General features: G+C 44.4%; 1 protein-coding gene across 5 annotated transcripts in view; it reads left to right on the forward strand.

The window, feature by feature from the left end:
* PGM2 (phosphoglucomutase 2) overlaps positions 1-16,687 on the forward strand; it is a 148,553-nt gene that overhangs the window by 111,875 nt on the left and 19,991 nt on the right. Inside the window, exons 1-5 of one of the 5 annotated variants that reach the window (XM_033856915.2) lie at positions 1,542-1,658; positions 3,539-3,624; positions 5,647-5,814; positions 10,342-10,448; positions 14,690-14,774. In XM_033856915.2, the coding sequence (XP_033712806.1) occupies positions 1,649-1,658; positions 3,539-3,624; positions 5,647-5,814; positions 10,342-10,448; positions 14,690-14,774 (456 nt within the window). In that variant the 5' untranslated portion in view covers positions 1,542-1,648. Of the gene's footprint in view, positions 1-1,463; positions 1,659-1,854; positions 1,878-2,465; positions 2,517-3,538; positions 3,625-5,646; positions 5,815-10,341; positions 10,449-14,689; positions 14,775-16,687 lie in introns of those variants that run through there. The other 4 variants (XM_019928360.3, XM_073805142.1, XM_019928361.3 and 1 more) reach the window with 4 other exon arrangements.

The following is a 16,687-nucleotide window of genomic DNA, read 5'->3' on the forward strand; positions in this document are numbered from 1 at the left end:
CTTATCAGTTTGTAATTACATATTAACTGAAATGATTACATATTAACTCATGTGATTATATGATCATATTGTATGATATGCCTCTCATTAGACTTAGCTCTCATAGATCCTGGATACATATTGGTTTCTTTTTAAAACTGAAAGAGAATAAATAAATGAATATGAAAAAGAAAGAAATAGAATACAAAGAAAATGCACAGTTCATAGGTGCAGCCCAGTGAATTATTACAAAGTGAACACACCTGAGCAACTACTGCCCAGGTCAAGAAAAAGGATGGGCCCAGGAGGCACCCTCTTCCTGCCCAAAGTAACCATTCTCCTGATGCCCATAGATTAGTTTTGCCTCCTTTAAAAGTTTTAACTCTTAAGACTTCAAAAATAATTTTAAATTTACCCTTTAGCATGTACGGTTCTATGAGGCTTGATAAATGTGTATTGTGTTTATCATAACCTCAGCCAAGACACAGAACAGTTCCATCTTTCCCCAAATTCCCTTGTGCCCTTTGCAGGCAACCCTTGTCCCCACCCACAGTTCTTAGAAACCATTGATCTGCTTTCTTTCCTTATATTTTTACCTATTCTAGAATTTCACATATATGGAATGAGCCAATATGTCGCTCATTCAACATAATGTTTGTGAGGCTCATCTATGATGTGTACAGTAGTTCATTTTCACAGCTGTATGAATACACCACAATTTTTCTACATCATTGTATGAATATAATATAATGTATTTATCCACTGTATTGTTGATGTACATTTGGGTTGTTTCCAGTTTGGGGCTATTACAAATAATGCTGCTAGAGACATTCTTACGCATACCTTTTCATGCTCACTGCATGCATCTCCTTTATGGCTTAGTGGTCCTAAGGTCATGAAGATGAACTCCTTAGTTTCTAGAAGTTTCATTGCACCTTTCACACTTATCTACAATTAGCCTGGAATGCATATTTATATGAGGTGTGATGTGAGGTAGGGGCTCATGTTTCTTTTTTCTTCTTCTTACATAGATATCCAGTTGACCTAGCACCATTAATTGAAAGTAAGTCCTTTCCACTCGCTCTGCGGCGCCACCATTGAAATAAATGAACTGTCCATATACGTGTAGATTAGTTTCTGGACTCTCCATTCTGTTTTATCATCTATTTGTCTTAATCCTCCCACTTTTTCTTCTTTTTCAAGATTTTTCTCGGTTATTCTTGACTCTCAGAATTTCTACATAACTTTTAGGCTCCTTTCTGGGCTTACCCGTGCTTGGATCCCAGCTCCTGACCCGGTGCCTGGCGCACAGTAGGAACTGAATGAATAGCTGTTGTATGAATGGGAGTGACCTCGGGATCTTTCAGCACGCCCACTTCCACCCCACGCTTCTATCCCGCTGCCCCCAGAGGCGCAACTGTACACTGCAAGGAGGCTGCTCCCCGGCGGAGCACGTCATTTTCCTCCCGACACGGGTGGATCCCGAGCCGGTTCTCTCCGCCCCGCCCGCGCCCCGCCCCTCCCCGCCCCGCCCCGCCGGAAGGACGATCTCGCCACCTCTTGAACTTGGTGGTGGCAGCGCAGGGATGGCGGCGGGGACGGGGGCTCCGGGACGCGGCGGCCCCGGCATGGACGCCCGGCTGGACCAGGAGACGGCCCGGTGGCTGCGATGGGACAAGGTGAAGGGCGGCGGGGGGCCGGGAGCGCCCGGAGGAGGTGTAGGACCCCCTGCCCGCTCCCCGGGCGCCGCGCCGCCTTTCCTGCGGCGAGTGCCGGTGCAGGCGCTTCCTTCCTTCGCTTCCTTCCTTCCCTCCCTTCCGCCCCGCGGCGCCGCGCTGGTCCCGCCGGAAGACCGAGGAGGAGGACGTGGCGGCGGCAAGGCCTCGTCGGTGTGGCTGGTTTGTGGCACATTTGAAGTTTGTCCAGGAAAGGTTGTCCCGGGACAAAATCAGCCATCCGGCGGGCGGGGACTGCAAGTTCGGGAGCGGGGCAGCGAGCGGGGTTGGTCTGAATGCGGCGGGGCTCAGGGGTCTTGTCTAATTGAGGCGAGCGCGCGTTCCTGCCACTCAGACCGCGGGCTCGTCCGCTGCAGTCAGCAGTGCGTCCGCCACCGACCCCTATTTGTCCCCGCCTGTTCCTCAAACTCCCGGGTACTTGGCAGAGCAGCATTCCCAGGCGCTGGGTTGCAAACGTGGATCCTTTCGGTTGGACCCGCTTGGCTTCAGGCGTTTTTCTCAGGTCTCAGACTTTGCTGAGAAGAAGAAGGGGGAACCCCTTGGACACAGCACCCTAGCTTTTCACTCTCTTAGGTGTTGGAGCAAACAGAGAAGCAGGGACCGAGCTCCGGACATCACTCCCTGTCTCCTTTCTAACCTGAGTCTCTCGTTTCCTACTTGTTACGTCGTGCACGCTGTTTGTATTCCCGGAAAGTTCCTCTCAGCTCTCTTCTGCTGAACTTGTTTCTCATGTCCTTACTTGTGTTTCAGGTCTGAACTTAAATGTGGCTTATGCAGGGAGGGCTTCCCTGGCTTCCAAGGGTAAATTATTTCTCTCTAATACTCTCCCTAAACAGACTGTTCTTTTTCCTCATAGCTCTTAGCGATTGGCCAAAAACAAAAACAAAAGCACTTGCTTGTGGGTTTATTTGTTACTGGGCCCCAGCAAATCACATAGCCGGTGCTGCGCACTCATTCACGAAATTCCATGGTCCATAGTCCTGCACAGTGCATTACTGTGCACTGAAATAGTAGAGACCTGAAATATTTGAGTCAGTGAGGAAGACTACAAGCCCTTTCTGCAGGGGCCAGGCCTTCCTCTTCACCCTCGGGCCCCCCACTTCACATGAAATGCCAGCACATCGTGTTTCTGATGCTACTGGCAACTCCTTGGGTGGTTTTTCTTTGTAATTCTTGTGAATTCTTTAGCGGAGGAAAAGGTCTCCATTTCTGATAACTCACTACCTGGCAGTGAGTAGAAATCTTTTGAAGCCATAGTTGGTAATGAATTAGTTTCATAAAACTTTCCCTTTGAAGAAATAAAAACCCAGTTTCCACAAAATGTTGTATCTTTGTATACAGAGAGAGTACCTCACTGGATAGAGGTGAGGGGGTGTTGTCCTCTTCATCTTCTTGCTACCACTCCTCTTGTTCTTTCCTCTCTCAATTTTTCCTTTGGCTTGAAACAGGCACCCAGAGGGAACTTCCTGCCAGCTAAAAGCATTGCAGCCCTGTAGTCTGATTGCCCCAAGGGTGGCGGGGCACCAGCAGGTACCCTCTGAGCATTTCCACGGTACCTCCATGCCTGTTCCTCTGGGTGCTGACAAATGTGTCACTGCCACGTATGACTCTGATCGCTGCTGACCTCTTGATTTTTTTATGCTTACCTTTCTGCCTCCTTTGGTTTCTCTCAAGCTATTAGGTCTTTTATAGATATCAAAGGCAGGTTAGGATTTTCCAAATCTACACTGAATGAAAGAATCACTGGATATTGGGTGTGACCTTGAAGTCTCTGTTTTCTCATTCACTCAGCAAGTATTTATTGAACCTCTTTTACATTGCAGATCTGAGCCCTAACTTGCAGGCACCTAACAATCTGATAGGTCAGATTGTGCTCTGTGGTCAGTGGCTATTGCTTTTAACCAAAAAGGTGGGCTTTTACTTGTTTCCTTTTGAATCTGGAACAATCTGAAAATGTGGGCTTAATTCCAAAAGGCAGCATTTTATTGCAGTAGCATTTCAAAGTTTAATTATGTGGCCATGTTTTGCCTGCATGGTCATCCACTGAGGTGATTACTGTAAGATGGAATATAAAGTACTTACTCTTTGTTACCCTGAATCCTTAATTTAAAAGTTTGATATGGAATTAATGTAATTGTCGTTTTTCTCCATGCTTAACATTTTATGCAACTATTGCACAAAAAAAGGGCAATTTAAAATGAACTTAAATGATTCATGTGAGTGTCTGTTTGAAGCAGTTAATGTAATATGAAAGGTACTAAGTTAATGCTTACATATACAGTTTAAGCAGGACACTTAATCTCTGAGGCTTCCCCGTCTATGAAATGGGGTTTTTGTTATTTGCCTGCCTCTTATAGTCATTGCAAGATTCAAATTTGACCAGGTATGTGAAAGTATTGTACAACTTATAGGGCTTCCCTGGTGGCGCAGTGGTTGAGAGTCCGCCTGCCAATGCAGGGGACACGGGTTCGTGACCCGGTCTGGGAAGATCCCACATGCCGCGGAGCGGCTGGGCCCGTGAGCCATGGCCGCTGAGCCTGCGCGTCCGGAGCCTGTTGCTCCGCAACGGGAGAGGCCACAACAGTGAGAGGCCCGCGTACCGCAAAAAAAAAAAAAAACAAAACAACTTATAAAACACTACCAAAGTAAGGTGTTGATTTAAATTATATACGCTATCACTCTGGGAAAATTTGAAGACATTAGGGAAGAAAATGAACATTTGATTATTACTAGGTGCCAGATAGAAAAGGGTGTTTTACATGAATTTAATGTAAACCACCTTGTAAGGAAGGTTATAGGTTGTTCCCATTTTGGAGATGAGGAAACTGAGAATTCAAGAAGCTAAATAATCTGCCCAACAGTATAGAGTTGGTGAGTGGTGGTGTTGCTGGGATTCCATTCTGAGTGTTAGATCCCAGAACCTGTATGTTCATTCCATTTCTCCAAAAGTGCTTACCTTTGTAGGAAAGAAAATAATACTTACATTATAAAGGAAAAACTATTTCCTTTTACTCACAATACTTCTGATACCAAATGTGTGAGTTTTTCACACTGTGCTAGTTTCCATTTCTCTGTGGACACCAACTGGGTGTCCAACAATTTAACTCAGTACAGAGTTAGCACAGACCCTCCAGCTTCAGGGCTTAGTCCCACAATATTGTCCCCACTTCAGATACCTGCAAAAGTCCCAGGTTGTCACCTCTCCTTCTGACCAACCAGTGATAAACCAGGGGTCTCGTGACCCCCTTCTTGGGTTTGGTAATTGGAGGACGGCTCACAGAACTCAGGAAGGCACTTTACTTACTATTACCAATTTTATTATGAAGGACACAACTCAAGAACAGCCAGTTGGAAGAGATCCATAGGGCAAAGTATGGTGGGAAGGAGTGCAGAGCTTCAGTGCCCCTACATAGGCATGATTGATTAAATGATCAGTGATTGAACTTAATCTCCAGCACCTCCCCTTCTTGGAAGTCAGGGGGTGGGGCTGAAAGTTCCAACCATCTAATCACTTGGTTGGTTCCCAAGAGTCACATCAGTAGAATAAACTCAGGTATGGATGAAACGGGTTTGTTATGAATAACAAAAGATGCTCCTTTCATCCTAATCATTCAGGAAATTTCAAGGGTTTTATGACCTCTTTGCCAGGAACTAGGAACAAAAACTAAATAAAAACGTTATATCACAATGTCATGCATTATAATTTTTAAAGGACCAACTTCATATTTCAGATTTTAAAAGCATCAGAAAATTGAAAAGCCTCTACGTGTATATGTACGCATGTATATATGCTTTTCAAATACATACATATACATATATTATAATATATATATATTTTTTCTCCTATAGGTTAGAGTTATCGTGAGGTTTTTCTTATATTTCTGATTTTTCATTACTTTATTCACCTGGTATGTACATTTCTGTTTTGCAGAATCCCTTAACTTTGGAGTCAGTGAAACAACTAATTGCAGAAGGTAATAAAGAAGAACTGCAAAAATGTTTTGGGGCTCGAATGGAGTTTGGGACAGCTGGCCTCCGAGCTGCTATGGGAGCAGGAATTTCTTGTATGAATGACTTGACCATCATCCAGACTACACAGGTGCCACATTTTTATATTTCTTAGTTATTCTTAACATAGTCCCAGTGCTAAAAGATAAACTGAAGCGTATTAAAAAGTTTAAGAGTTTATTTGAGCAAAAATCTATTTGAATCAGGCAATTCCAAACTGGTTAGGAGCTGCTGGGGAGAAAAAATTTTTCCTTTACGCTTACAGATTCTTTGGCTGGTATTAATTAAAGTGGCATAAGACAGATTAACAGGAGAAAACAAATTTAATGACATACATATGGGAGCCTCATAAAGACAGTGAGACACAAGGGCAGATTTAGCAGTTGAGGCTTCAAAGTGGAGAATGACAATAGAAGGACTTTTCAAGTATATATGTATATTCATATATACAGACATATATGCATATATGTGTGTGTATATATATGGGATTTTTTGGTTTTTTTTCTTTTTTTTTGCGGTACGCGGGCCTCTCACCGTCGTGGCCTCTCCCATTGCGGAGCACAGGCTCCGGACGCGCAGGCTCAGTGGCCATGGCCCACAGGCCTAGCCGCTACGCGGCATGTGGGATCCCCCCAGACTGGGGCGCGAACCCGTGTCCCCTGCATCGGCAGGTGGACTCTCAACCACTGCGCCACCAGGAAAGGCCTATATATGTTTTTATAGCTATATTTTTCACAGGGCAGTAGAAGAGCAGATGTTTGCTAGTTAATGTTTACCTGCCATACAGATAGCTCTTTCAGATTAAAAGTTATCTCTGATAACAGTTACCTTTTGGACTTCCCTGGTGGCGCAGTGGTTTAGAATCAGCCTGCCAATGCAGGGGACATGGGTTCAATCCCTGGCCCGGGAAGATCCCACATGCCGCAGAGCAAACAAGCCTGTGCACCGCAACTACTGAGCCTGTACTCTAGAGCCTGTGAGCCACAACTATGGAGCCTTCATGCCACAACTACTAAAGCCCGCATGCCCTAGAGCCTGCACGCCTCAACTACTGAGCCCTTGTGCTGCAACTACTGAAGCTTGTGTGCTCTAGGAACCGTGTGCCACAACTCCTGAGCCTGCGTGCTGCAACTACTGAAGCCCACGTGCCTAGAGCCTGTGCTCTGCAACAAGAGGAGCCACCACAATGAGAAGCCCGCGCACCGCAGCAAAGAGTAGCCCCTGCTCGCCACAACTAGAGAAAGCCCATGTGCAGCAACGAAGACCCAACACAGCCAAAAATAAAAATTAACTTAAAAAAAAAAAGTTCCCTTTCTGGGTCAGGCTCCATATCTAAATTCTTCTAGGTAGTTAAGGAAGAGGTGAAAGTTTTTCTTCAATCTGTTGGGTCTTGATTGGCCTCATTTCAAAATGATCCACATGCCAGAGTGACATGTTTTGGGGTCACATATTCTGCTCCCCCTCAGAGCGCTCCACTAACAAGAACTAGGGGAAAGACTTATAGAGAAGAGGCAGAAGCAAAGCAAGGAAATTAATACATTGGCTACAGCTCAAGTGGGTGCCGTATCTGGGAAAGCCTTGCTGGCTGTTTGTGATTGGCTGTCCTTAAGTTGCGATTTCTTAACCTTGAGGTTTTTACAGGGTTAGGTTTTGGCTTGCTTAGTAGGCTCCCAAGGCATTAAAGCCATCTGAGTCCACTGGCCTCTTTGTTTAATTAATTTGACTCCAGGCTCCTTTTGTATTTGACAGACCTAATTTGTTTTAATTATGGATGAGTCTTGTGGGTTTGCCCAGGCACAGGGAATCACACGTTTACTCCATAAAGTTAGGCTTGCACAGTCAGCTGAAGCAGTACCTTTTCAAACTCATGCAGCAGTTCATTCATTCGTTCATCTATTCATTCAACAGAGCTTTATTGGGTGCCAGGCATCAGGGATATAATAATGACTGAAAGAGACAGATTTCCTCATGGAGCTTTCATTCCAGTGCCAATCCACCAACTAAGCTGACCGACTCCTGTGTTCTTGTAATGTTTGTTATGGTTGTACAGATGCAAGCATTGAAAAGCTTTTCTAACTGCCAGAATAACCAAGGGTCATTAGTTCTACTTAGTTTTAATTTACAGCATAGGTGGAAATTATTGCCGAGTTCCCTTGCCTTCATTTGTGAATTTTACACTTAGAGTCCAGACCCAACTTTTAGGAATAAAGATGAAGCCTTTGATAAAACAGCTGATGCCGAGTGTCGAGAGTTCTGTTTATGAGGGAAATGAAGTGGAACAGATTGTTCTGTTTCTTCAACTGCTTGGACTTGTTAAAATTGAAGGTCACTTTAGTTTCAGGAGAGAAGACGTTGGGAAAATTGACTACTGGTGATTACGTGTACTTTACGTGTACCTCCCAACATAAAGGCAGAGTTGGGCATGTTCTGGCAAAACCCTAAGAAGGAACTCTTGCATAAGGGTACAGAGTTGCCATGGGAACACACTACTGTTAAGCAGTAGGGCTCCCGAGATCTTTTTGGAGGGAAGGCTTAGAATAAAGTGAGCCTGGGAATCCTGTTCTGGTTTATGGATAACATGGGATCATGTTGATGGATAAGGCTGCCCTCTGCTCTGGTCACTAGGGCATACAACAGATCACGCAAAACATAGTAGTCTTAAACAACAACATTTATTTTGCTCACAGATCTGTAATGTGGGTGGAGCTCAGTGGGGACAGCTCATCTCTGCTGCATTTGGCATCACGTGGGCCAGCTTGGAGCCTGGAGTCATCTGAAAGCTCCATGCTTGCTGGTCTCTGGTGCGAACTCTCGTCCTATTGGTGCCCCCAAATTCACCTGGTTGTATTTAAGAAGTAGGTGCATGTGAGTCAAGAACAACCCACTAGGAAACAGGATAGAGACTAGAGGGAAATTTTTGTATTGTTCGCCTCATTGACAGAGGTTATAGTTTCCGTTTAGGTTACTTAACTGAGCCATTACACATCAGTGATAGAGAACTCATCGTCTTCTGAATTAGCCATTCTGTCTTTGGATCGTTCTCATTAAAGAATGGTTTCTTTATTTTGAGCCAAATCTATCTTTCTGTAGCTTTTACATATTGGTCATAGTTTGACCTTTTGAAGGTATATAAAGTTTGTTTCTTACGCTCTATGATAATATTTCCATCCCTCAGTGAGTCTCTTCTCAGGAAAAAGCATGCCCCCTTCCCTTAGCCATGCTCTCAGGTCCTCAGCCTCAGCAGCCCCCAGAGTTTTTTAGAGCGATTTGGAGATGATAGGGATTTTAGACCAAGGCTGAATGTTTTTATGCCCCCCTTGAACACTAGGGCCACCCACAGGGGTCAACCTGGGCCAGGGAGAGAGCACTGTCACTGTTGTAAGCCTTAGAGTGTGAGCATCTGCGTACCCTCAGGGGACCCCACAAAACCAGTACACGTGTTCTTATTACCTCATATCCCTCAACCTCAGAAGATATGCCCAATGCAATATTTTTGCACAAGAAAAACTGAAGGATTTCTAAATTGGCATCACTCTGGCAACAAAGCTGTGAAGTATTGCCCTACCAAAAATAAGAGTTACAATTACTTTTTATAAGACTTCCTTCAATCAAAGTGAAATAAGTAGTATGAACCATCATTATAACCCAATCAACCAGAGTTCTTTTTGTTCTGTAATAAAACCTATTTTGTCGAGTAATCTAAACCTCTTGAATTCAAAGTTCACTATTTTCTAATCTTCTGTATTTCAGACTGATGTGATGTTATTGCACCCACTAAGATGCAGGAATTGTGTGTTCCACCATTTCTAGGCAGGTGGGAATAGCCCAAACTCTGCACAATTTTAATTGTATAATGGTGGACTGATAGAGCCTCCTTAAGACCTACCTGCTTGAAAACAATATCACAAGCAGAACAAGTTTAGATCAGTTAACTGTCGAAATCTTAACTGTCGAAATCTTAACTGTCGAATTTCTTTTACCTACTGATGTACAGGGCAGGTGGAAATGTCTGAAACACTTCCCTGTCCTCAGACATTTTAGGCTAGTGTAAAATGAATACAGGCTTTGAAGAAAAATGACAGTAAAAATGATGCTCATAACAGCAAACACACAGTGCTTCCTTGGTGTCGGATTCTCAGCACTTGGCATGTTTTAACTCATTTAGCCCTCATACAGCCCTTTGAAGTAGGTACTATTGTTATTCCCATTTTACAGAAGAGGAAACTGAGGCACTGAGAGATTAAGGAACTTGTCATTTGCTTGTAGGTGGGGGTAGAGTACAAGCCCACAGAGTCTGTGTGCTTTTAACCCAGCACTGAACCACCTCTAACCAGACCGAGGCACAAATCTAGGCTCTGCTATTCGTGTGTCTGAAACTGGGCAAGTCACCGAGCCTCTCTGAGTTCTAGCTTTTCCATCTGTAAAATGAGGTTTCTTGGCCAAGCTGATCTGGGATTAGTGATAATAAATACTAAGTGTGCAACACTTTACCTGATACATACAGATAGAAAATAAATAGAGCTGTTATTTTCCTATTGTTCAGTATATATATAATATATATATAGTGTGTGTGTTAAAACATATAGTGTACTCTTTGAATCCATGGGGTATTTTTTAGGGATTTTGTAGATACCTGGAAAAGCAATTCAGTGACCTTAAGCAAAGAGGTGTTGTGATCAGCTATGATGCTCGAGCCCATCCAGCAAGTGGAGGCAGCAGCAGAAGGTATGTAAAGATATTTCGGAAACTACTTTTTTGTAGTGTATTTTGTAGTTTTAGGTGTAATCACCATTTCAATATGTTGACTTTAAATATGTTTTTTCAGCTACATTGCTTAACTATGAAACTGATGGGTAGATTCTTTTGTAACTTTTAAGAATTCTGGCTTTATGTTTGGGTTAAGAAGATAAAATTATTTAGACAATGTAGAACTTACTCCTATCTGAGGTAATTGTTTTAACTGGCAATATTATTTCTCCCTCTCACTTTCTTCCTTTTATGTAAATTTTTTTCTTCCGCTATTTATAAGCCTCATGAGCTCCTTCCCATTCCTAAATGCCCACTGCAAGCTGCATTCTTGTAACATTCGCAGACCAATGAGACTGTCTTATGTAGCTGTAGGCAGGTGATGATGGTGATGGTGGGGATGGTGGTGGTGGTGGTGGTGGTGGTGGTGGAGGAGGTGGTGGTGATGTGGTGGAGGAGGTGGTTGTTATGTGGTGATGATGGTGGTGGTGGTGGTGATGGTTGTGGGGGGAGGTGGTGGTGGAGGAGGTGGTGGTGATGAAGGAGGTGGTGGTGGCGGTGGTGGTGATGGTTGTGGTGGGGGAGGTGGTGGTGGAGGAGGTGGTGGTGGCGGTGGTGGTGGTGGTTGTGGTGGGGGAGGTGGTGGTGGTGGTGGTGGAGGAGGTGATGGTGATGGTGGTGGAGGAGGTGGTGGGGGAGGAGGTGGTGGTGATGGTTGTGGTGGTGGGGGAGGTGGTGGTGGTGGAGGAGGTGGTGGTGGTGGTGGAAGAGGTGGTGGTGATGGTTGTGGTGGTGGTGGAGGAGGTGGTGGTGGTGGTGGTGGTGGTGGTGGTGGAGGAGGTGATGGTGGAGGAGGTGGTGGTGGAAGAGGTGGTGGTGGAGGAGGTGGTGGTGGAGGAGGTGGTGGTTGGGAGGTGGTGGTGGAGGAGGTGGTGGTCATGGTGGTGGTGGAGGAGGTGGTGGTGGTGGTGGTCGTGGTGGTGGTCGTGGTGGAGGAGGTGGTGGTGGTGGTGGTGGAGGAGGTGGTGGTGATAGTGGTGGTGGAGGAGCTGGTGGTGATGGTGATGGCGGTGCTGGTGGTGGAGGAGGTGGTGGTCATGGTGGTGGTGGAGGAGGTGGTGGTGGTGGTGATGGCAGTGCTGGTGGTGGAGGAGGTGGTGGTGGAGGTGGTAATGGTGATAGAATCATTTGAGTGCTGAATGTGAGTTAGGCATTCACTCTAGGCATTCACCTAGGTATTCACTCATTTAGCCCTCACCAAACCTGTAAAGTATGTACTTTTATCTCTTTGCTCTAATATCATAAAGTGAGAGAAGGCAACACAATTTAAATAAAGAGGCTGACACCAGGGGTTAGCAAACTGTTTCTCTAAAGGGCAAATAGTAAATATCTTATACACTGTGGGCTGCACAGTCTCTGTCACAACCATTCAACTCTGCCATGTAGCATAAAAACAGCCATGAACAATTCATGACTGAATGGGCATGGCAGTGTTCCAGTAGAACTTTATTTACAAAATGGGCTGGAGTTTGCCAATCACTGCTCTTAATCACATTATATGACCCTCTTTTTTACTTGAACACTTCCTCTATTATGTAATATTTCCAGAATATAAGTATTAGTAGTTTCTTAGATTGGAAGAACATACCAATGTTTAATATTAATGAAAAGTCTCATAACTTTACAGTGCTGGATGAATTCATAGAGTCCTAATCTTTGCTTCTCAGTAGCTTCTAGTCTAAGAGAGAAACATTAATGGGAACAAATGTGTGGCTGTGAGGAAGGGAGCATGGCCAGGGCAAAATACCAGATGACATCAGCTCCTAGGTTGAACTCAGGGTGATATAAAATATTGGGTCTTCAGCTGCAGGCTCAAAAATGTGATTTTTGTCAATAAAGCAAGAGAGAAGCTGTATCTTTCAAGGACTGATGCTTATGAACTATATTCACAAGACAGTAGTGTAGAATAAACCTCAGACTATCAGTTTGTCAATTTCAGTTAGTGAATTTACAGTGAGAATTACATCATAAGCATGCTTTACCAGCAGGTCAGACCCTCCGGTCAAAGCATGCACAGTGCATATATGTGGCTAACTGCCTGTTTAGCTTCTCAGATTTCTTCTCCTTAGGCTGAGTACCCTGCTTCAGGTTGACACATCTTTCATATATGTTAACATTGTCAATTAAGGTGGAGCTGTTTCTTGCTCTGGCCTTGGGGCCATATCAGTTCCTTAAAGTGACCGATGTTACTGATTCTATTTGTTTATGGTTCAAGTCTCAGAGTTTGATAGAATGGGATGGAGTGGAGCTCAGGGTCTCTGTCTGTCACCTACAGCAAGCAAGATATTTACAGGTTGTAACAATTACTAACCAGTATATAGTAAAACACTCATGATGAGGAAATGGACATTTTCTTTTTTTTTTTTTAATTTACTTATTTATTTTATTTATTTTTGGCTGCAATGGGTCTTCGTTGCTGTGCACAGACTTTCTCTAGTTGTGGCGAGCGGGGGCTACTCTTCGTTGAGGTGTGTGGGCTTCTCGTTGCGGTGGCTTCTCTTGTTGCGGAGCATGGGCTCTAGGCACATGGGCTTCCGTAGTTGTGGCTCACGGACTCTAGAGCACAGGCTCAGTAGTTGTGTGGCTCGCGGGCCCTAGAGCACAGGCTCAGTAGTTGTGGCGCACGGGCTTAGTTGCTCTGTGGCTTGTGGGATCTTCCCGGACCAGGGCTCGAACCCGTGTCCCCTGCATTGACAGGCAGATTCTTAACCACTGCGCCACCAGGGAAGCCCGACATTTTCTTAAAGAGTCGGAAACTATTGCAGTCTCAGAATTTTACCTAAGGAAATGTTGATTAGTTCTTTAATCTTACAGTTTTAAATATCTGGTGGGAAACATAAGCAATAACTGTTAAGTATATGCAAAGAACACACTGAATCTTTTTTCGTGCACATTTGTAACTTAATTCATATATATCATGTATATATCGTAGGTATGTTGAGTGTCTCCTTTGCCAGCTTTAAGAAAGCGCCTTTAAAGTCAGCCTGAACACATGCTACACATTTCATGAGGGTAAAAGTGACTCAGTACCTTCCAGTGAATACAATGTGGATTTAATTCAGATTTTTAGTTAAGTTGTTTTTGCTAAATTTTGTTATTTTTATGACTTTCCCCTATGTAGAGGTATTTTTTTTAATTGTCAAAATCATTTTCGTATTACTCTTGATCCTAGGAATTTTGACGCTTGAGTTGTTAAATAGCTCTTTTTGCCCCAGCCAGCTCCCGAAATAGTGTTCCATGAGGTTAGTGCTCAAGAACTGTTTGGGAGAATGATCAAATATTTTGTTTGTTTAATCCTGTAATAGTGTGGTGTTGTTCTTTGGTAGTAAATTGCTCAATTGTTGTGATGAAGTACTTTAGTCCATGCATGAAGAAAGACCCAGTGCCATGTTCTATGTCCTGCCCTAAGTCAGGTGCTGTGGAAGTTGAGAAATATGTCGAAGTGTCAAAGATTTAAGTCTTCTTCTAAGGGCTGAATGGAGCCAAGATGTATATATGTCATATACATGTCAGATGCATATATGTGTTACACATATATCACACACACACACATGCCAATGTGCCGTATGTTTTGTAGAGGACAACATCGAATCAAATACGAGTCTTCATGGCGTATACTGGATAGTGACAGCTTTAGACTCAGGTTTCTCTTGCCAAGTGACTTGGTACTGGGCCAGATAACTTTCTGTTGTGGGCACTGCCCTGTGCATTGTGGGATGATTTACAGCATCCCTGGCCTCCGTCCACTAGCTGCCACTAGCGCTCTACCCTGATGACAACCAAAAATGTCTCCAGACGATTCAAATGTCCCGTGGGGGCAGCATTGGCCTCCGCTGAGACCCCCTGAGAGGGAAGAGAGCCTAGAGATTCGGGTGCAGGACTGGGTCAGCCGCTGAGTGGCTCGTGGACATGGGACAAGTCATACGTCCTTTCTTGGCTTTAGTCCCATTTCTGTAAAACAAAGGGGTGGAGTGAGATGACTCCGAAGGTTCCTCCAGCCTTAATGTTCTCTGCCAGCAGAAGTAAAATAAACGTTTTCTTCGACCTGGCTGCCGTTCTCAGCCTAAAGAAATGGTTGGACCTTCATTTCCTTCTTTATTGTCACCCACGGTCCTGACGGCTCTACTTTCCTTTTCTCCCCCATCACTCTGCATTTCCAGATTTGCCCGACTTGCTGCCACTACGTTTATCAGCCAGGGGATTCCTGTGTACTTCTTTTCTGATATAACCCCAACCCCCTTTGTGGTAAGTAACTCTTTCCTCTTGTAATTTCCTGTCATGGAATCAGAGATGGGACATGGCCGAGTTTTACAGTCTTCAGTGCTCTTGGGATTCAGGTGTTTGAAAGATAGAAGGGCTCCTTGCCTTTTATCAGGAATTCTCCCTCCTCTCCAGGACTGTTCCTCCCACATCCTAGTAATATTCTCTGGTATTCAACTTTTGATTCATCCAAATTGATTTTTTTTTTCTTGCGGTACGCAGGCCTCTCACTGTTGTGGCCTCTCCTGTTGCGGAGCACAGGCTCCGGACGCGCAGGCCCAGCGGCCATGGCTCACGGGCCCAGCCGCTCCGCGGCATGTAGGATCCTCCCGCACCGGGACCTGTGTCCCCTGCATCGGCAGGTGGACTCTCAACCACTGCGCCACCAGGGAAGCCCAAAATTGATTTTTTTAATGCAATTTTTCTTTTACTTGCATTCGGAGGATATTTTAGCTAGTTAGCAAAATGTCTTTTGTTTGTCTGTTTGCTTTTTAATTTGGTTTGTATTCTTTTTTCCCAGCTATCACAGTTAGGAAACTTCTTGGGTCTAAATCTGAATTCAACTCAAACCATGTCTTATCATGAAAATTTTTGACAAGTTGGTGCGCCAACTTTTTATATAAATGTTTCATTCTAAATCCTATTCATGGCCAGTATAAGAAGCATACTTGCCATGTTTTAGTAAGATTTTTATCAAATTCTTATTGTAGCAGAATCTAAAGAAAAGGACAATAGGGACTGTGACAGCTGTTGCTTTTAAGTAGATAGAACTGTTAAGAGTGGAGCCAGGGGCTTCCCTGGTGGCGCAGTGGTTGAGAGTCTGCCTGCCGATGCAGGGGACACGGGTTCGTGCCCCGGTCTGGGAAGATCCCACATGCCGCGGAGCGGCTGGGCCCGTGAGCCATGGTCGCTGAACCTGCGCGTCCGGAGCCTGTGCTCCGCAACGGGAGAGGCCACAACAGTGAGAGGCTCGCGTACCGTAAAAAAAAAAAAAAGAGTGGAGCCAGATGCTAAGCATAAATGTTTTTAGATACTAAACCAAAAACGTGGTTTGAATGCACTTAGTTCCATCAAGTAGAAATGAGAGTGTGTAAATAAAAAAGTAAGCTCCACTAGCTTTGTGTTTACTGTCTCTAGTGCACTGACAGGTAGGTGCAACACCTCCTAGATTGTAAATATCCCAGTAGGCACTCAATGTCACATCCAGATGTGGTTCAAGTTTTATTGTTTGATGGAAAAATTGCAATGTGTTCAAGCATCATTGGTCTTCTGTACTATATAAGTGTTGATAGCTATTACTTTTATATCAGACATGAATTAAATGAGTGTCTCATGGTCATTTGCCCACATAGTGGAGTGATTCTCCCTTTTTCTTTGCTCCAGGAAACCTGGGGAATGTGAGATGACTCCTAGGGGGGACAAGTGACCACAGTGATTCTTGGTGGGAGGGCTGAAGCGGACAGGCAGGTAGAATCTCAGGATGCCTGTGTAGAGTAAATCTCATGTGCGGCCACGGGGCGCATAAGCCTACCCTCTCCCCATTTGGGGAAGTAGTCTTGTAAAGATGGGAGCTAAGTAGAGATGCAAGAGAGGGATAATCAGACCTGGAGTGGGAGATAAATGACAAGCTGTGAGAGCTCTCTCCATTTCTCCCACATTTTCCTCAACCTTTTCCTTAAAAGCCAATCAGGGGAAGAAGAGCAGAGGAAGCAGTTGGAGGGAATAAACTGAATCCATAAGCTGCTGTCCCAAGCAGAAGGCTTACAAGAATGTGCAGTGGAGAATCAGACCATCATATTGTTTGGAGAGTTTCCTAGCTCTACCAAGGAGAAGACAGAATAAGAAGACACCTAGGAAAATACTCACCTTTCTTATTTGAATTTTGAGCAGTGAGTTAG

Source organism: Tursiops truncatus, chromosome 5 (assembly GCF_011762595.2).
Source record: "Tursiops truncatus isolate mTurTru1 chromosome 5, mTurTru1.mat.Y, whole genome shotgun sequence".
Classification (NCBI taxonomy): Eukaryota; Metazoa; Chordata; class Mammalia; order Artiodactyla; family Delphinidae; genus Tursiops; species Tursiops truncatus.